Source organism: Psammomys obesus, unplaced genomic scaffold, assembly GCF_907164565.1.
Source record: "Psammomys obesus unplaced genomic scaffold, mPsaObe1.curated_primary_1811, whole genome shotgun sequence".
NCBI lineage: Eukaryota > Metazoa > Chordata > Mammalia > Rodentia > Muridae > Psammomys > Psammomys obesus.
This window is the reverse complement of record NW_026587216.1, coordinates 4,127,944-4,148,563: the sequence shown is the minus strand read 5'-3', so window position 1 is coordinate 4,148,563 and position 20,620 is coordinate 4,127,944. Positions and strand designations below refer to the sequence as shown.

The window sequence follows — 20,620 nt, the reverse complement described above, 5'->3', positions numbered from 1 at the left end:
GGTCTCAGCGGGCTCACCGCGGGTCGCTGAATCTGATCCCCTGATCGGAAGGGACGAGACTGTAAGGCCCTGCGGGACACAGACGGGATGGGGAATCGGTGGCCCCCTCCCCTGCTTGCAGATCTGGAGCTCAGCGTGCCTCAGTGGAGAGAGCTCTGGGCAGCAGGCTGAGGGGGAGAGTAGAGCAGGTCCCGGCGAGCCTTGAAACGACATGTTCTCTCACCTCAAGGGGACAAGGGGCTTTTCCCAGCCTTATCCTGAAGGGGGCCTTCTGTGTAATGTTTGTGAATGACGTTCTGGATGAGCAGAACGGCAGGAAAGAAGGTAGCCTAGGCATTTCTTTGCAAAGGTGAGCCTTAGTTTTGTTTCTTTTAAAGCTCCTAGGTTCTTTTAAAGTCCCTAAGTTAAACCTTTGAATTTTTGAAGCAACTACCTGTCAGAATTATTAAGGCCTCAGATTTGATATGTGCCGCTAATATTTCTTACCTTGGGAGCCATGGTAAGCCACAGAGAGGAGAAGCCCCCAAATAAGTAGAGTCCAAGGAGATGGTTTGACTGGGGGGTTCCTGGGCTTTCCAGAACCAGCTTCCTTGGGCTACATTTTGCAACGCTGGGGCTTGTCAAAATGCCAGTTCTCCGGCTACCACAACAGTCAATGTTAGTCCTGCTTTGTTCCTAGTAAAACCAACCATGACTTCATTTCCCGTTTGTTCCCTTTTTAGTTCTGTAATAAAGTGCTTTTCTTTTTAAGCGTAGAATCACATTTTGACCTTTTCTGCAGCAGAAAATCTGTGAGGCCACTGTTCCACTTGTAAGAAAATATGTTGTGTCTCCCCAGCAGCCTTCCATGATCCCGGGAACCTCCCACTCCCTTAAGGAAACTGCACTCTACTGCCTGCCCCGCCGTGTGTGGGAAACAGGAGTTGGCGTCCACTTCTAAGAACCCCCTCTGTCACGTGAAGGGCAGCAGCACAGCCAGTTGATTTCTAAACTGAGGATTTCCGCCGAATGCATCTGAGGAGGGCGCGCTATCTGGAGAAGGGCTTGAGACGCTATGGATAGCTCCAACCTCTGGCTTTTGTAATAAACTAGTGCACAAGAAAAACAAAAAACAAAACACAGGACATAGGACAAGGTTGTAGCCCCAGCTGGGATCGGTATCTCCCCATTCATCCCTGAAACCAGCTGTACTTAATCCTTTCTGGGATGTTTTTGCATAAACCATTCAAGTCCACTTTTAACCTAATCTACCTGGACTTAGGTTCCATACTTACAACCAAAAGCAGCCTGTCAGCTTGAGCCCAAACATGATATACAACAGTAACTTTGGTTTGGGTTCTGTGTATGTATTAGTGGCCTTTCTGATAAGGTGACAAAACATCTGACCAAAAAAAAAGAGAGAGAGAAGGCTAATTTGGCTCAAGGCTTCAAAAGTTTCAGTTCATAATCAGCTGATTTTACTGACTTCAGGCCTGAGGTGAAGCAGAAACATGATTGTGGAAGGCCAACATGGAGAGCGCTGTTCCTTTCCTGGCAGCCAAGGAGCAGAGTGCGCAAGAGTCTTAGGATAAAATATTCCTTCAAAGACACTCTCATTGGCTTACTTCCTTCAGTGTCGCCCCACTTTCCAAGGGCCTATTCAGCTACAAACTTATCGATGGGTTAATGTTTTATGATCCAGTGTCAATAGCACAACCAGCTGGGGACCAATCCTTCAACACAATGGGTCTTCTGGGGGCTGGCGTGTGAAATACATCAGATCCAAATTGTGTCGGCAAGACATGTCTCTGCAAATCCCCGAGACAATCGGCAGACATCTAACTGGCTTCCTGGGCAGGTGGAGTTCTGCCCACAGCCTTGCTGTACTCCTCTACATCCAGTTCTTTTGTGTCCTCTCTCCCCAACAAGCGTGCACTTTATCAGGGTTATCTGACCAAGCAAGAAACGTCAGTCACCAGAATAAGCAGCCAGGTGGAGATCCAGCCAAAAAGAATCACCATTTCCAGGTCCTGAGCACACGTGCTACTTTTACAACTCTGGCCTCTCGCCATTTATAGCAGAGTGTAAACAGAAGACAAACCAGACCTTTGTTTCTTCCTTCTTGGGATCACACTAAATGTCTGGACCAGACATTTAATGTCTTTCTGTGGTGCTTTGAATGAAAATGGTCCCCACTGGCTCACAGGGAACGGGGCTATTAGGAGGTGTGGCCTTGCTGAAGTAGGTGTGGTTTTGTTGAAGGGTGTGGGTCACCGTGGGTGGGCTCCCCACTGTGACAGTCATGGACTAAACCTCTGAACTGTAAGGCAGCCCCACAATTAAATATTTTCTTTTATGAGGGTTGTCATGGTTACAGTGTCTCTTCACAGTAACAGAACCCTCGCTAAAGCACTTTCTAAATTTTGCAATCAGAATGTAAGTTGGTATTAGCCCAGGCTAGCTCTGGCAATACAGTTTGTGATGAGATCTGGCACAGCTGAGCGTTCAGTTCGGCTCAGGATCTTCCGGCATGTAGAATTTCTCTTGGCGGGCTGATATCTGAGTGAGCACAAACAGCCTCCCAAAGAGGCCTTAACAGTCACCAGCGTCTTCCGGAAGGGCTTCTGTTCGACGGTCATCTCTAAGAACATGGTTTAGTATTTGGAAAGGCCTACTACAAATGTCAGCTGGGACACGAGGAACTGCCGTTGGGGTAGGGCCTCAGAAAAGTCACCCATTCTGTCTGTCTCCTTGTCTACACTGAAGATTCTGTAAGGCTCAAAGTGTGGCTTTGCAGACTCACAGGACGTATTGAGCATAGTGTGTGCGGTTCATGGTAACCTTCCACCAGATGCTGCTGTACCTGGGGGCCCAACTAGGGCCGTAGGCTCCTCTTCCAGCCTCCAAGCAAGCACCCTTACTCTTGTCTTAGGGCAGGGAGCTATTTTATTTTCCTTCTACAGGCTTAACCTATGTACAGTATGTCTAAAATGTCTAATCCTCTTACCGTGTTAGGGGGCTGCGGCATCCTCCAGCCAGCAGCGCTGATTTTCTTGATGCTGAACAACTGTGAACTAACTAGGAGTCGGGGAGCCGTAGCTCTGGTCCCAGGTGTGAGGCAAGTCACATATACCCCACAACAGCTTGTTTCCATGCCTAAAAGATGAAAGGAATTGATTAAATAAATTCCCTTCAGGCTCAACATGTTATGATCTAATTAGTAATCATTGGTATTGGGACCAATGCCCCATTTAATAAAGCCCTTCTAATTAGGGCATAGGGAAATGTGAAATGCGTGAATTTCTTTACACAAGCCAAGGAATTGGTTGCTAATAAACTCGGAGCTTTTAATTTAGAGAAAATGGCTAAAGTGTCAAAAAGAGAAGATAGGCTTACCTCCCTGTAGAATACCCCTTGTTACTCTTTTTGAAATGACTTCTAATCCATCGTTTGTGTCCTTCCCAGAGGGAATGCAGTCTCCAGCCAATTTAGATGGCTCTGAAACAAGGAGAAATTAAAATGAAAGATCCCCGGAGGGTATCTTTCATCTGAGAGACCCCCTCCCAAGGAACAACGAGGCCATTCGGATGCAAACAGCAAGAGGCTTTTATTTTGATACACGGGTACCCGGGGCAGCAAGGTCATTCGGATGACTTTGCGCGCCCCCTGGGTGGAAAGCTGGGGTTTTTATAGGGTTTTAGAGCAGAAGCGTGGGTATAGAAGCGAGAAGCATGGTTACAGGGGGCTGATTGGTACGTTTACATGAGACCACGGTTTGGGTTTGTGTCAAAGTTTGGCAGGGACGCCAGGATTCCAGGAACTGGGTGGTCAAAAGGGTCATGATGACCCCTTAACGTGGCCACCTGTTATTTTGTCTTTCCCTATCTCAGCTGGAACAATCTCTGACAGATATCCCATGAGGGTAGTCACAACAAGTTGTTTTTAGCTCAACAGGGGCAGCCTGACCACAGATATCCCAAGTGGGTGACACAGCTGGGTTTCTCAGTAATTTTTCAGTTTCTCATCTGGCCTTCAGAGTTTTACAAAACAGTGGTGTCTCACAAAATGGCGTTAGCTATGTTTAACTTAGGGTGAGGCTGGGGTCTTTCAAAAATGTTCACACTTTTTGTGAGAAATCCATCATTTGTGGTGACTTTAAGTCTACTTAGGAAATCAACCCCCATAAAGTCCATTCTAACATAGTCCTTCCAACTGGTGACAGCTACAGGCTAGAATGAGAGCTCTGACCAGCTCTACAGAGGATATATCAAGACAGCTGCTTTGAGGAGAGGAAAGGTTTTCCAAGTAGGACGATATTGGTGTTTCCTGTTCTCCCTTACCTGTCAGAAGATAAACCCTAAACAGGAGATTTTTATCCTAATAGCTAATGATGTGAAAACCAAGGCTATTTATGGTAGAGAAGGGAGCTTGGAAAATGAGAGGTGAGCCAAAGAGGTCATTCTGTAGTGCAGCGGCCTAAATTCCTGCAACTCCCTTCTCCTTCAGCACAAAGGGTCTTGGAGGCTCTCTTCAAATGACAGCTGTCAGAATGAATAGACGATTCCCGAAGAAGAGCGAAGCCCTCTCTAGACACCAACAGAAGAAACAGTGTGCTTCTGCTGGCACTCTCTCTGATGGAAACCGAGGCATTCACGGACCGGGGCTCGGCTCACATTCGCCCATTTTTGGGTAGGTCCATTCGAGCCAGCAGTCAGGCCCTTGTCACCTTCCTCAGGGTCAGCTTTAATGATGTTTCACCCCAACTTTGATTGATGACGATGGCGACAGTGATAATCACAGTGATGGTGGTGACGGTGGCAGGGCCAGCGATGGTGGTGGTGATGGTGATTACGTTCTCTGTCCTGTCATTCCTGGATATTATTCTCCCCACTTCACCATAATCTCCTTTGAGAAATCTGTTTGGGCCACTCTGCTTCCGCTCTAGCTCTGTTCATTGGCTTACAAAGGGATTCAAGGAGGAAGAACATAGACAGAACCCCTGCAGCTTTTGTAAGCTTAAGAGCGTAAACCTCTTTCAGAATGAGATTTCATAGACACAAAGACAACTACCCTTCTGAGTGGTTGCTGAAAGGCTGCTCATAAGGAGAAAAATTAAAATATATCGAATTATCATTCCAGGCTCTTCTGATTACAGGACAATCTTTTTATTTTTTTAAACATTTATTTTATTTTGTTTTGTATATGTATGCGTGTCTCTATGTGTGTATGCCACATGTGTGCAGGGACCCACAAAAGTCAGAAAAGGGTATCAGATCCCCTGAAGCTACAGGAGGTTATGATCCAGACAACATGGGTGTTGAGAATCAAGCTTGGGTCCTCTGGAAGGGCAACAAGTATTCTTGAGTTATTCTCATCTATTTTTCCACTATTTTTAGAATCCCAAGTTCATATCAATGATTTGTCATTTAGAAGCACGGTGAGCTTTCATTTCAGTGTACCCGAGAGACAGGGTCATGGGCTTTATGTTTCCCTCAGAAAACTGGCATGTAGAGACAGAGGAGGAGAAGGGCAGAAACCAGCTGGCAAGGGGAGAGAGAAAGAGAGTACTGGGAGTGGATGGTATGTTATACACTTAAAGAATTTGACTTCAGAAGCCTTCGTGCCTCACCTGATTATCACTTCTTGTTTTGCTGTCAGAGGTGGACAGCGTCTCACTGAAGGAATGCAAAAAATGTTGTTATCATATGGCTCTATGATCCTATCTCCTGTCTGTATCCTCTCAGAATTGAGTCTCTGCCAGGCTACTGGCTGGAATGTGAAACCACATACCTACCACTTGATGAGAACCCACATAGCCAGTCTGAATTGTGGGCTGCCTCCCACAAACCCACTTGTGAGATTTGCACGGAGAGCCCACCGGAAGTCCCGTGCCGATTCCCAAAGCTCCCATGTAGCTTATGGCCGTTAAATGTGTGAACTTCTCCGTAATGGGAAAACGAGACTTTGTCTCCAGCACCCTCCCCTGCTGAATTGCCCGGCATTCAGACACAACACCAACAGGCACCAGGCTTCATTAGGGAAAGAAACATTTCTGCTGAACATGCATCTTTACACAAAGCTGCCTTCTGGTTAAAGAAATGTAAGAAGCCACACAAGACTATTTGGGGCTCTCTTGGAGATGCAAAATAGATTTGAAATTGTTGAGCTCTACTTTCCCAAGAGCCATTTATCCCTGTTTTGCCTTCCCCTTCTACAACCCACACATATAGCTAAGTCCGACTTTCTCCCTGCAGTTGGGTGAGACAAGATGAGCCCCAGGGTGAAGACCCCTCGGCCAAGCCTCACTGCGTGCACCATTGCCTGCCCAACTCCAGCCCCAGCTTCAGCTGCCAGAGACATTTCTGAGCCCCGAGTCTGCTCGTGATCCGTGTGTCTCTGGTGCCACCTGCAGGAAGTAGAAACAGCCAAGCTGTGCCCCTTTCTGAGAGGCAGGGGAGAACAGTGAGCAGGATGTGAAGCAGTCCCGTTGTCTTCTGTGAGTGTCTTCGGCAATGCAGAGAGGTCTCCTGAGAGGTGGAACAAGAGAAGGATGAAGACTACCAATGTCATTTGAAGGGTAGAGCTATCCTAGATAAGAGCAAATTCCTTAGCTCAGCCGGAGGCTGAAATATCACACCCAGATCGGGACAGGCTGCTAAGAGGAACGGCTAGGTGAAGGGGCCACTTCGAGAAAAAAAAAAAAAAAAAAAAAACAACTTGGGATATGACAAGTAACAGTGGGGTTAGATTGTGGGGTAAGGAGATAGGAAGATAAGGAAAGGGGTTTCTAGAATTAGCATTTGAGAAGAGGGAGTGAGGGGAGAGAGAGACACACACAGAGAGAGACTGGTAGACAGCATCCTAATGCGAGAAGAGATTGCCTAAGAGCAGAGCAGAGGGCGCACTTAAGTCGAGGGCAAAGTCTGTCAGTCAAAGTACTGGGCACGGAGCTTGCCACTATGACATGTGACAGAAGGGTGCCTGCCAAGCAGAGGGATGTAAGAGAGGCCAGGGAGGTTGGAATCACGCTCGCTCTGGTTGTCTCCCTGCACCTCTAGAATGTACAATCGATTGTAAGTGCACCAATCATTGCTCACTGTGTGTCTGGGACAGCCTGCTTTATGCCTCTGTACGTCAGCAGTGTTCACAGCAGCAGCTCCTTCTCAACGAGAGAACAGCGGCCATGTCTAAGCCCCTCATAGGAAACAGCTTAGAATTTCCATAAAACCTACACACATCCTGCCCTGTGTTTAACTTCTATAGCTTACTTTTCGTTTGCTAACTTTATAAAATTAGCATATGGTACGTAATAGCTAATGAAATAAAATGCAATGTCTCGATTGGGGCATGCACTGGATAGTGGCCAACTCTATTTTAGTATTTTCACCACCTTAAACTTGAGCCACTCCCTATGGAGTGCCAATACTCAAGTACTTTTTTACACTATGTCTGGATATATAATGTGTTAGCGCTAATTATACTGTGCGGTTGTGCACCGGCATCTCCTCCTGCTGGCAAACAACAGACCTGTCGACCAATCTCCCTGTCTCTATTCCTCCCTCCAGTCTCAGACATAGGTAACTATCATTCTCCTACAAAATCAACGTCTGGAGATTTCCCTCGTCGATGAGACCATGCGTGCTTGGCCTTTCCATGCCGACGCTCTTCCACTTGGCATAGTGTCTTCCAGGTCCACTACTGTGGCTGCAAATAGCAGTGTTTGTTTGTTTGTTTGATGGCCGAATAGTATTCCATCCAGTGCATGTATGACACTTCAGTCTGTCTGTCTGTTGATGGTCACTAGTTGATCTCACGCCCTGATTATTGTGAACAGTGATGCCCTAAACACCCTCTCTTGCACTTGAAGCCATATCTAGATCTCCACGATGTATAAAATCGGTGTTCCACTCTGTTGTCTAGGAAACACTAAACATGGAAAAATAACCAGGGCATATTCGCTGCTATTGTAAAGCTGTTTCCCCTGGGATTGAAACATTCCCTCCGGGAAGGCAGAGAGAAGCTCAAAGAGACTCGTGAAATTCATAAGAAATGTACTGGATTCAGAAAGTCCATAAGCCATTCAGGTCTCGGTACGTCTCCACACAGGCTTTTATAAGTGTAAGAAATTTCTGGGTGAGGGGAGATTCATCCATGACACAGCTACCTGGCAAGTTAACACAGTGCACCCCAGTGGTACAGCTCTCTTGAGTGGGCACCCATGCTGGGATTTTCAACGGTGGGGGATGCTGCCGCCAGAGATAGCCACAAACCAGTAAGCTCACGGAATCACCAGGCTAGACTTGGATGGAATCATTTCTTTGATCTGTCATTGGTGTCCAATCTGGGGCGAACAGAGGTTTGTACACAGCTTGTTGGGAAAAGCTGTACAGCAACTACAGATTTCCCCATGATCCACGTGTTCAGTGGCTATAGATATGAAGAGAAAGAGAAGGAGAGAGGGAAGGAGGGAGGGAGAGTCAGAGGGAGAGAGAGAGGGGGAGAGAGAGATTGTTTCATCAACTAGCACAATTGTTTTCTCCTGTATTGTAAATCCTTCATCAGACACAGAAACAAAATGGAGTACTGACCCAGGGTTGGACTTTTTTTTTTAATTTAATTTTTAAAGTTATATTTATGGGGGTATGCGTGCTGGAGCATGCACACGAAGGTGAAGACAACACTTGGGGTCAGTCCTCTCCTTCGGCCACATGCATCCTGGAGATCAAATCTAGATCCCCATGCTTGGTGGAAAGTGTCTCCAACCACCAAATGGTGTCACCAGCCCAAGGGGTGAGGTGGGGTTTTTTGGTTGCTTTTGTTTTGTTTTTTAAGCAGACAAAACAGAAGGTTAGAAAATCAGAGCTTGAATGCTGTGGTAACTGGCAGCCCAGAGTCTCCACGTTGGCTCTTTTACTCACAGGTAAGAAAGTCAAAGACTTAGTGGTTTTAGGCTTCCTCACTGTGAGGGACCTGTGCTCACCACTGGGCTCTCCCAGTTCTTCTTTTCAGAAAAGAAAACACAGTAGGAGGGACAGAGGAATGACTGCAGTGTGGGAGGGGAAAATGCCCAGATGTTGACAACCACCACACCCTGAATCCTTAGCACATTGTAGGCTTTCTCTTTCCTACCGATTCACCCCCCACCCCTTTCCCAGCCCCCCTTCTCACAGACTGTGGTGCAGGAACTCCAGAGCACAGAGAAGGGTAAGGATGGTGTGATGAGTGAAGGAATCCAGAAGCACTGTAGTCCTAAGTCAGAGAGCTTACAGGGACACACAGAAGGTGTGGGGACGACCTACTCTCCTAGGCAAATGTTGACAGGCAGAAAAACTACACTCGATTCCCTGAACTAAACCAAGGGCATGAAAGAACTACTAAAAATTAAAGACCAGCCGGAGTGATGGCACACACCTTTAATCCCAGCCCTTGGGAGTCAGAGTCAAAAGGATCTTGGTGAGTCCAAGGCCAGCCTGATCTACAGGACAGCCAAGGCTACACAAAGAAGCCCTGTCTTGAAAACAAACAAAGACACAAATGCATCCTATGAACCAGACAACATTGACAAACACCTGCGGATGAAGAAACTGCATGGATTCTTTCCCATAAATAGACACACGTAAGTTAAAAGGCCCCAGGAACAACACAGTGCCGAACATGGGTGCAGCAGAGTGATGAGGAGAAGCCAGCCCCGCATTGGACTGGCAACCCGTCCCTCCTTGGGACTCTAACACTTGCAGGGGTTCTACGAGATGCTCAGTAGGTGCTCATCCTTCACCACGGTCAGGGGTTTTCAGAGACGCAGTCTAATGATGCCTGCTGTCTCATGCCCGCTCTGGGAAGTAGCTTCCTCCTTAACCTGCCTTACTTTCCTCCATGGTACCTACTAGCACACTGATTTCCACGTTGCCCTTCGCTCAGCTGTAACGTGAGTTTCATTATGGCAACAATTTGGTGTGGTAACTGCAGCATCCCTGTTGCTTGTAACGGTGCTTAGGCCACACTTAGTCCCCAAATACTATTTACTGAATAAATATTAAGACTATTCATGCAATATCTGATTTTGTGAAATTTCAGTAGACCTCCATGATTAAATTGCAGAGTTATTCTAATAGAGCAATTGTACTACAACTCTTTTTTTTTTTTTTGGAGAATCCATCTGGAAGACAGACTGTCAGTTCTCTGAACTAAAGGGGCATGAAAGAAATATCAACGATTAAAGACAGAAACGAATAAGATCTATAGACTGTGCAACACAGGCAAACATCTTCTGAAGATGAAGGAACTAAAAATGAGAATTTTTTTCATTTTCTTATTAATTAATTCACTTTACATCTCAGTCATAGGCCCCTCCCTCCTCTCCTCCCAGTCCAACCCTCCTCCCTCCTACATCACCCCTCCCCTACTCAGACAGTCCAGCTCATCTGTTCACATGAGGACTGAGTTTATCTTCTTCCCCAGTGACCTGGCAGGGCAGTCCCATCAGGGGGAAGTGATCAAAACGCAGGCAACATAGTCCATGTCAGAGATATCCTTCACTCCCCTAACTAGCAGGCTCACATGAAACCTAAGATGCCCATCAGATACCCATAAGTAGAGGACCGAGGTCCAGGCCATGCATCCTCTTTGGTTGGTGCTTCAGACTCCATAGGAGCCTCTGGCCCCTGGTTGATTGGCTCTGTCGGTCTTCTTGTGGAGCTTTTGTCACCTCTAGGCCCATTTATCCTTCTGCCCTCTTTTCCAGTAGACTCCCTTTGCTTTGCCCAGTGTTTGGCTGTGAGTCTCAGTGTTTGTTCCAAACCGTTGCTGGGTGGAGCCTCTCAGAGGACAACTCTGGTAGCTCCTATCTGCAAGCATATTAGTGTAGCGTTAGTAGTGATAGGGCTGGCTTTCTTCCATGGGGAGGGTCATGGAGGACAGGACAGACATACCACAGTGCACAGACCCCAAGAAGATAAGTAACAAGGAGGATCCAAGGGAGGATGTACAGATCTCCCCCAGAAAGGGACATAGAATAGACACAGGGAGAGGTTGAAGAGTGGGAACAAGGTAGGAGAGGGAGCACAGAGAGAAATGAGCGTGGAGATCAGAACTGAGGAGAGAGCAGAGATAGGAGAGCAGAAGGCCTGCAGAGAAAAGAGAATTGGTGTGTGTGTGGGGGCATCTCTGCAACAAGGTACAGACCTAAATCGGCATAGGCTTCTGGGAGAATATGAGGAGGACTCTAACTGAGACTCCTAGTAGCAGGGGTCATGGAGACTAAAGAGGACACCCTTTATCTAAACAAGACTCCTATAGATGGAAGAGATCACCAACTCACCCACAAAAACCTCAATCTAAAACTTACCCTTCCTACAAGATCTGCAGGGACAAAGATAGAACAGGTAGAGCAGAGATTGAGGGATGTCCAACCAACGCCGGGCCCAACTCCAAGCCCCACCCCATGGAAGAGAAGCAGAATCCTAGTTGAGGGAGAGCGATGCTAGAAATTGAGTCTTCCTTCCGGCCTTCTTACTTTAAATATTGGGGGGGGGGGGAGGGCAGGATCTTATGCATTCTGGGCTGGGTTTCCTATGTAACTGAGCATATATTCAAACCTCTGGTCCCCCCATCTCCACCTCCCATCTGGGATTACAGAACACCACCATGCCCAGTAAATGTACTGCGGTTGGGCCCAGGGCTTCGTGCATCCTAGGCAAGCACCCCATCAACTGAGCTATGTCTCCAGCCCAGAACTTAAAGCCTTCTGGCCCTCAAGTTCACCACATTTGCTCATCTCAACAGACAGAGACAAAGCTAGAGCACAGGATTGGCTCATAGTAGGGCTGTTGCTTTATTAATTTAAGATGTTTGAGCTGATGTCTTAAAATAACCAGTATGAAGGTATCTGCAGAGAATCAAACAAAGCCACACACCTGACTGAAATGAACGTGGGATAAAGTCAGTGCAGGTACCTGTGTCTCCATAGGACTAAGATCTATCTCCTTATTTCAGTAATTGCAATGCCTGCTTTCAGTCCCGAAGGATTTTCTTCCCACCCAATGCCAGGTTCAAAATAACTGCTTATTTTTCAAAAGGAAATCGGTATATTGACTTTTCAAAAATCAGTCATCCACCATGCAATCAAAATTAGCGTTTTGGGTTTAAAAACAATACATAGAGCCTCCGGGGAACTGCTAGGCCGTACGTAACTTTGTGGATGCTGTTTTCATGCAAACAAGCAGGGGTGGTTTTCTATCCTGTTGAAGTTCTGGGTTAGCTTTAAACACTCTCTGTCCCACCCGCATATGCTATGTCCTCAGAGACTCTGAAGTTAATACTTTTGTTCAGCTGTGTTTTGAATGAAGCCACCGCGGCTTCAAACACAGGACAGGCAAAACAGACCATATGTTTCTAACTATTTCGGTTTTCTCTTTCTTCTCTATCTGCTGTAACTTAAGTTTTTGAAACTGAACTGCTTTGAATAAATTGAAGCGCTGTTAGTAATGACTAAAAAAAATAAGTTCTGAGGAATTAGCTGTTGAGATTTAGGTCACTGTGGCGGATTCAATACAGTCGGTTATACTGCCATGAATTTAATGAATTCTTAATCACTCCTAGAATGAATATTGAGGTAACATACATAAAAACAATGACCTTTCCACAAATTGTGTTTTTGGTCTATTTTATGGTGTGTATGTAAGGCCCACGGGCTGATGCTTTCATTGTACTTGTTCTGATACTCAGTGAGGGGATTCAAGGTAACGCACATCTCCGCTTTCACCTTTTTCTTCTGTTTCTGTGGTAACAGTACTACTAATCTCTGGTATACAAACACTTTAAATTAATTCAACCCACAGACAACATGGCATTGACTGTTGCTCCAATACACATAAACCTCTGTGGTTCTCACACTGAAGACTCACACAACGTCCTCTCTCGGGACGTTTCTTCATTTTAAATGTTCACATTTTAAATGTTCACAGCGGCCAGTGCAGAAGTCCAAACGACGGAAACCCTCAGGGTGAGTCAGTTTACAAAACATCTTCTTTCCTGTGGTCTGAACTCTTGGAGGAAGACTATGAAAGATGATACAGGAGACAGAGCCAACCAGACATGAGCCACATCCCATCTAACAGCCAGGATCAATGGCTCCTGTATCTGGGAGATTACTGGAGACTTGTGTCTTTTTAAAGCTTTGTCCACTGACTCTGGGATAAGCAAGAATCTTGAGGAAAGAGGTGTTTGAGACTTATAGCAACGGAATAACAAATCTAAAATACAATACACAGGTGCTTGTCGGGCAAGGGCAATTTCTCCTCCCCAGAGGATAATTAGTGATTGGAGATTATGTACCGTCATGACTGAGGAGCCAGTGACCGATGACCTCTGGTGGTCACATATATGGCTGAATGCTTTGCAATGTAAAAGACAGAGCCTTCATCACAAGGACGATCTGGTCTGAGATATCAGGATATTTTTCCCCCCCGCACAAGTCGAGAAACCCTGATAGTCTGTGCTCAGACACCGCTACAGCTGGGATTCCAGATGGGGACTACTGTTCATGTCTTCCCTCTAGTGGCCTGTGTGAATAGTGCAGCTGAGTATATATATTCAGCTTGTAGGCATGTCTATATATGTTTATGCTAGTATATGTACATGCTTGTACATATATATGCTCGTAAGCTGTCTTAATTCTCACTCTTCCCCTGCAAGAGCTATTAAGTATGCCTTATCCGTCCTGGATGCTGTCCTTTCCCCTAAACACACATTTACAAAATCATGAGGCATAGGCCTTCCTTTCTGAGTGCCATATCTGCACAGCGACAGGCAGCAGAGAGGCATCTTCCTTGCTCTCCTTAGAGCAGTAACGAGACTAGCCAGCTGCCCTAGCCGCCTTGTTTCTCTCATCGCTCTTCATTTCCTGTGCCCCAGAGAAAAAAACAAGGAGGTCTGGTGGATGGTTCTCCATCAACTCGAGGTGCCTCCAAGAGTTCATGTTCAAATCAACCTTGAGAAATAACGGCCAGCCTGGTGCCTTCGTGCCAGCCGTAACTCTATCACTGACAGGACAGAGCAAACCAAGGCATTCAGTACCATGTACTACCAGGATGAGCACGGGTCATCGCCCCTTCTTAAAACCGTGTGTGATGCAAAGAGAAGCCCAGGGCATGAGCATGCTAATTCTGGTTCACATCATTTACCAGCTTTCTCATGTCTTCTCTTTGCTTAGTTGTCAGTTCAACTGGAAAAAAAATGTGTTCTAATGAACCTGCCCTTCCCACGAGAGTGTTGGAGAAACACATGCTCTTCTACAGGTTTGTCCGTGCGGCAGCCTTCGGGCTGTGGGCATCCTACAATAGCCATGAACAGAGTCCAACACATTTGTAGATGACTTCATAGGATATCAAAAGGTTTGGGCAGGTCTGCTAACCTCAGCTCTTTCTTCCTCGTGGCAGCGAGTAGCAAGACGGATCTCAAGTACTCCAGAAATTAAAGGCTAATTTGGAAGAGTTTGCAGAGCCACCTTCAAAAAATAATAATATATCTTAAAGGCCGAGGGTGCCGCTTGATAAGAAAGTACATGCTTAGCGTTCACAAGGCCATGGGTTTAATCGCCAGCAACCAAAAGATGATGACGACGACGACGGTGGTGGTGGTGGTAGACCTAAACGATGGTCTAATTATTTCAAAATAATGTCTCCGGTTTCTAAGAAACAAGAGTTTGGGGGCTGAAGACAGGGTTCATCAGTAAAGAGCATCCAAGCCAGGTTCCCAGCATCCATTGCGGGTGGATTGCAAACATCTGTTAACTTAAGCTCCTAGGGGATCTGCCGCTTCCGGCCTCTGTTGGCGCACAAACAAACATGAACAGGCCCACATAAAAACACATATGTGTGCACATGTTTAAAGACAATCACCTTTTTAAGGGGAAAGAACGGCAGTTTCTCAAAAAAAACTGCCATGGGGTGCCTTGCCGGACCTTGAAACAAGCTAGGCCACTTGGGGGCGCCGTTAGGTTTGCCGAAAATCTGCTACTCTATAAAGTGTCATCTTTGACCCAGTACCATGTCCAGTGAGTGCTACGAAATAAAACTGAATTTAGAACCCACTTCTAAGAAGAGAAACAGAAATGGTAGTTTAGTCTCCTTATGTTCAAGTGGGATTAGGCAAATTCAGTTGACAAGCTCTCAATTTCCTTGTACAAAGCTGGCTTTATCCAGCCAAACGAAATAAGAGGATGTTGTGCTAAAAGAGGCTCTGTATATTTTGACAGAAGAGGCAATTGCTGAAGATCAACATTCCAGTGTGAAAAGAGAGTCGTGGTGAGAACAAATTGCATAACAGAAATCTTCTGAGTAAAAACTAGAAATCTAAGTTGTTTGGGTTCTGTGGGCATGTGGGCAGAGGATTTTCCCCCTTTATTTGGGTGTTCGAAGCCTCCAGAAAAAAAAAAAAAAGGAAAACTGATGTGTGACCTTAGCCTTTTGAACAAGCATTGTTTGTCTAGCACAGATTCAACTTCAAGGAGGAGGTTGCAGAAAAAGATTGGGAGACTTGAGATCCCCAATTTCAGAGGGTTCTGCAGACAGAGGCTCAGACAGGGCTTTTTTAAGTCACTAGAGTATTTAAAGGAGTTGAACCTTCGTTACTGGTGAATTGAAAATGAGAACGTCAATGGGCAAGCATACCTGAGAGATAGAGAAAGCAAAAGAGAATATTGTTTTGTTTTGTTTGTTTGTTTGTTTGTCTTCCACCAACCTCTGTCTATCCAGTCTTTGGAACTCAACATACACTCTGCAGTTCCCTTCATACTGTTTATTTTATTTCCCCAAACGATCATTTCATATCGTATTTCTCTCATTATTTTACCTGCAAAAGACAAGTGTTCTGCCTTTGCTATTTCCTACTTTCCAGCCCAGAAAACTATCACAACATGATAAATACTTTCAAATTTATAGGCATATCTAAAGAGAACTAAGAAAAATGTGAAAAGGAAAAGAAGGAAGAAAGGAAAGAAGGAAGGAAGGAAGGAAAGAAGAAAGGAGGGAAGGAAGAATCTAGCATCTCTGGGACAATGAAAATGGTCTTTTGCTGCTGGCCAAGAAGCGCGGCAAGAGCAGGGGAGCAAACCAGTGTCATAGGACACCCTCCTTCAGCAGCTCAATGCCTGACATGGATGGCACCTGACCCCTTTCCTGCTATGATCAGGGGACTGGGGTCCAAGCCTGGCAATGGCTCCTTAGGGTTTGCCTAGCTCCCTAAGGACTCATCTTACAACCGGCTGACTGTCTTTCTGGTTGGAGTTACACCTGACCCCTCCTTGGATTTGTAGCCATTCTTTAGCCGTGAAAAGTACTAATATTTGTGGAACTGAATGTTGGGGCATGGGAAGGGGGAAGAATTGAGGCGTGACACCAAAAGGAACTGTGGATTCGGTTAGCAACGTGGATATGACCCACAATTCTCATTTCTCCTGAAGGCAGAGTAGTTTCCGTTTCACAGTGCCTAAGGTGCTAAATGAATAAACTAATAATGAAAATAATAAATAACAACAACAGAGGTTGTTGGAGTGGGATGGGGTTAGGGAACGTTTCTTTGGGGCAGGATAAATTTGGAGCTTCGTGAAGACAGCTGAGCACAGCTGACCAGAAGCAGCCGTGACTGGAGGACTTCCGGGAGGCCATAGGGATGGATCCTAGGAAGATGCTGCCCTCATCCTTCTGCTTGAACCAAAATGACCCTCAGTCTTACCACATTGCGCTCACTGACACTGCTGCCCAAGTCCCAAGCCCCTAGGACAGTGGTTCTCAACCTTCCTAAGGCTGTGACCCTTTAATAAAGTTCCTCGTGTTACAGTGAACCCCCAAACATAAAATTATTTTGTTGTTGCTTCATAACTGTGATTTTCCTATTGTTTCGAACCAGCATATAAGCATCCAATATGGAGGATGTCTGATAGTCAACCCCGGAGGGGTCACAACCCACACGTTGAGAACCATTGCAACTAGCACTTTTTGACCTGATCTTTGCAGATGCCACTTTTACTGATTTTGGCCACCAAAGTCCTCACAAGGACATGCAAAGGCCCTGTCTCCTCACTTTCACCCCAGTGGCTACCAACTACATCTCTGCACCCTGCCTGCAACTTAAGGACTCATGGTCCACTGAGTTCTTCCCTGCTTCTGCAACATCTGCCTCTGGGCTGTGTGCAAACGTACCCAGCTCACCACCCTGTGGCCTCTGCCATCACTGTCTTCTGCTCTTTCCTCATCCTCATGAGGGTTTTGCTCAGTATTATATAGTATAGTTCAGGGCATTCTCCAGCCCCTCTTTTTAAAGAGACACTAACCTCATTCCTCACAAACCCATCCTTTCCTGCATGGCTCTTCTCCTTATCTTTTAGCAGCATCTGAAGTTCTATATATCGTGTTTTAAAATGCGTATAAACTACCTCTGCCTCTAGAAGCTCCTTGAGCACCCTTCCTGTGTGTGTGTGCGTGCGTGTGGTGTGTACATGCCTGTGTGCAAGTATCCGAACAGTGCATAGCATGCAGTGTGCAATGAGCCAAGCATGTTAAATCGCTGAGCACGCACAGTGTAATGACCTATTGTACAACTACCAGAGACAAGAATGCAAAACAACAACAACAAAGCCACACACAACGACAACCACAGTCAGGGTGAATAGCTCACCCAGAGGCCACACAGCTAAGGAGACAGCAAGTTCATCTTCTGACCACTCATTCAGTCTATAGGAAGTCACCAAACAGCCTCACAGAGAGCCCCAGTGAGGGCCACAGAGAAAGGAGAACTCCATGTTAACTATTAGGGGCACAATTAGATCCTAGGCGGCTTTAAAACAATGACAGAATTATCTTTCAGTCCAGTAATGGGTACAGCTAAGCATCTCTTGGCTTCCAACACCATTCCCTCACAATCAGTGTGGTGCTAGCGTCCTCCGTAGGCAGACAGGCTTCTTGAAAATAAATCAGGAACCACACTAACCTCCAAGCACGAGCCGTAACCAGGACATTGCTTCGGTTCCTGGAACACGTTAATAGCTCACTAAACTACAAGTTGGCAGTATCAAAAGCTCAATATACTTCCAATCCTTTCTCCAGCACCGCCAGCGCTGGGTTACCAACCACAAGCCAGCAAGCGTAATGACGCAGTAACTATCGTGTTTCACCTCACTTTTCCTGAGGATGGTCTAGTTATCCGCCTGGAAATTTGACGGTACAGTCCAGGTGGCCATGTGTCTTAAATCATAAAACGTAGTCCTTTGTCCTCTGTCCAAACCCACAGGATTAACTCACCAGCCCACCTCCGAGTGCTTCTTCACCGAAGGAGGGATGTGCTGTGAATGTGGCACTCCAGACACAGCTGGGCGACTCACGGCTCGGCCAAGCAGCGAGGCTCCCAGCGCTTCTGCAGTCAGGCAGCAAAGTGGAACCCCGGAGCCGTGGGAAATGAACGCTCAGTGTATCCACACCGGAGGGGACCGACAGCGTCATCGCGAGAGAATAGCCAGGCTTCCAAGCACCGCAGCACGCTCGGGCCATGATGGCCTTGTGTGAGAAAGTCAAAGGGGTAAGAGAAGAGCTGAGACCAGGAAAGGAAACGAGAACGACAGGCAGGAAACGAGCATGCAGCCATTTCGAACCTCCGAATAGGCCCCGATCCTGGATGGAGAGTAGAGAGTTGGCATGACTGCGGATGACTGTGCAAAACCACCACCCCACCCCCACCCCTGTGTCCCAGTGACGATCCTGCTGCTCTTCATGCTGCGCCTGCCGGACTTTCCCCGCAACAACCCTTCCCTTTCCGGTCCTCGTTTTCGTCTCACCTAAACGTCGCTTGTTCTGATAAATTTCCGGTTCTTGCTCCCGTTACTTCCCCCGTTACAACGCTAACTGTGTTTATAATTCCTTCTCTGCCTTTGCCCCTGAGGTCAAAGCTGGGTTAGCACACGGTCCCTCCTACACCTACAACGTGAGCCGTTAGGAGAGGTCCAGAGATAGAGACAGAGTAATGAGCTCTTTTAAAAATGGATGGAGTACATATTTGGAAGTTTCTCAAATGGGCTAAATGAATGCCACCACCAGAAGATGCTGTTTCAGAAGGGGGTGGGGCCGGAAGGTCTGTAGTGTGTGTGTGTGTGTGTGTGTGTGTGTGTGTGTGTGTGTGTGTGTGTGTGACTTTGATTTCCTTTGCCCTCATTCTGGGTCTTAATGTTAAGAGAAGCCAGGGGGCTTCAGAGGGTACTGTGTGATGCCTCAGGATAAAGAAAGAGCTCCTGCTCTGCAGAGTATCACATCAAAACTCTCTGGATAAAGAGTAACGATGCATGCTTTCTCACAGTTCAGTGGATTGGGCATTGAATTACGACTGAGAAATTCTCAAGGCATTGATGGGGGTTACTGACTTGGCTCCCTTCACCTGGTGGGTAGGACAGGCTAAAAGGTGAGTGAGATATCTTCACTCACATCGCCCTGTTCTTGCATTCTTCTCATAATGGTCTAGCCTAGGCTTCTTTAACAGCATGAGGTCTGGCTGTAAAGAGAAAGGAGGAAAGTCAAGCTGTCTAACCTCCTTAATTCTAGAACTAGAATTGGCAAAGTATTGTTTTTTCCCCTGATTTTGTTTTTCAAGCCACATTACAGTGGCATCCCAGGTTCAAGGGGGGAAAGAAAGTAGATGCCTCTCTTGATGGATAGACCATTCTGTGCACACAGGGAGAGAACGAAGAGATGCTACCATACCTGTAAGTTCCACTACGCCCCAAACACACCCACTGTGAACACCCACTAGCCCTTACTATCATTTGTCTCTAAGGCGTCACATACAAGTCAACATGCCCCTTTCCATAACAGTGACATCCTCAAATTTTGTTGTTTCTCCATTTTCTTTAACCAGTCCTTGCTATAGTTTGGATCTTACACATTTCCCTAAGACCCACACATTAAAGATTTCATCCCTAAACAATGACGTTATTGGGAGGTGGTGAAACTTTCAGTGGTAAATCATTAGGGAACATGTCCCTAAAGAGATGTGGGACCTTGTTCTTTCTCATCTCTATCAGGAGATGGACTGTTTTATCTACCACACTGTCCCCACTGTGACCACCTTACCTCCAAGGAACTCCAGGACCTGTGTCTTCCATCTCTTCAATAGAAGAGGTTGGGTAGCTTTCTGCTGTGGTGTGTCGCCCGGCATCTTTAGGGTTCTCTGGGATCCATTGTTTAATAACATACAGAAGAGGTGCAGGTCAATCATTGCAAATTAGGATTCATAGTTCTCTCCTATCTTACAGTTTTAGCAAAAAGGCTGTTTAAAAGTGTTGGGTCTCTCATCAAGAACGAGGGACTTACAGGTTGCGGTTTTGTTCTTTTCTTACTGCTCTCCAGTGTCCCCCCTTCTCCCCAATTCAGGACGTCATGCCTTAGCTGTAGACAAGTGGCAGGCCTAATGCTGGCAAGTGACAGGATAGATATTAAATTAAAACCTTGTGTAGATAATCCTGACTCTTTAGAAACAATGCACAAAAGTGATTTTATTACATTAATTCCATTTTGACAAACTGTATGAGTCAATTTCTCACTGGAAGATGTTATGGTTTCTGTGCTATGTCTATAACCCCAACACTTGGGAAAAGATGGGA

General features: G+C 46.2%; 1 protein-coding gene across 1 annotated transcript in view; it reads right to left on the bottom strand.

The window, feature by feature from the left end:
* The window catches only part of LOC129673660 (chondroitin sulfate proteoglycan 4-like), a 65,249-nt gene extending 62,631 nt beyond the window's left edge, over positions 1-2,618 (bottom strand). Inside the window, exon 1 of the mRNA XM_055603556.1 lies at positions 2,453-2,618. Within this exon, the coding sequence (XP_055459531.1) occupies positions 2,453-2,618 (166 nt within the window). The remainder of the gene's footprint in view (positions 1-2,452) is intronic.
* Positions 2,619-20,620: the final 18,002 nt, after the last annotated feature.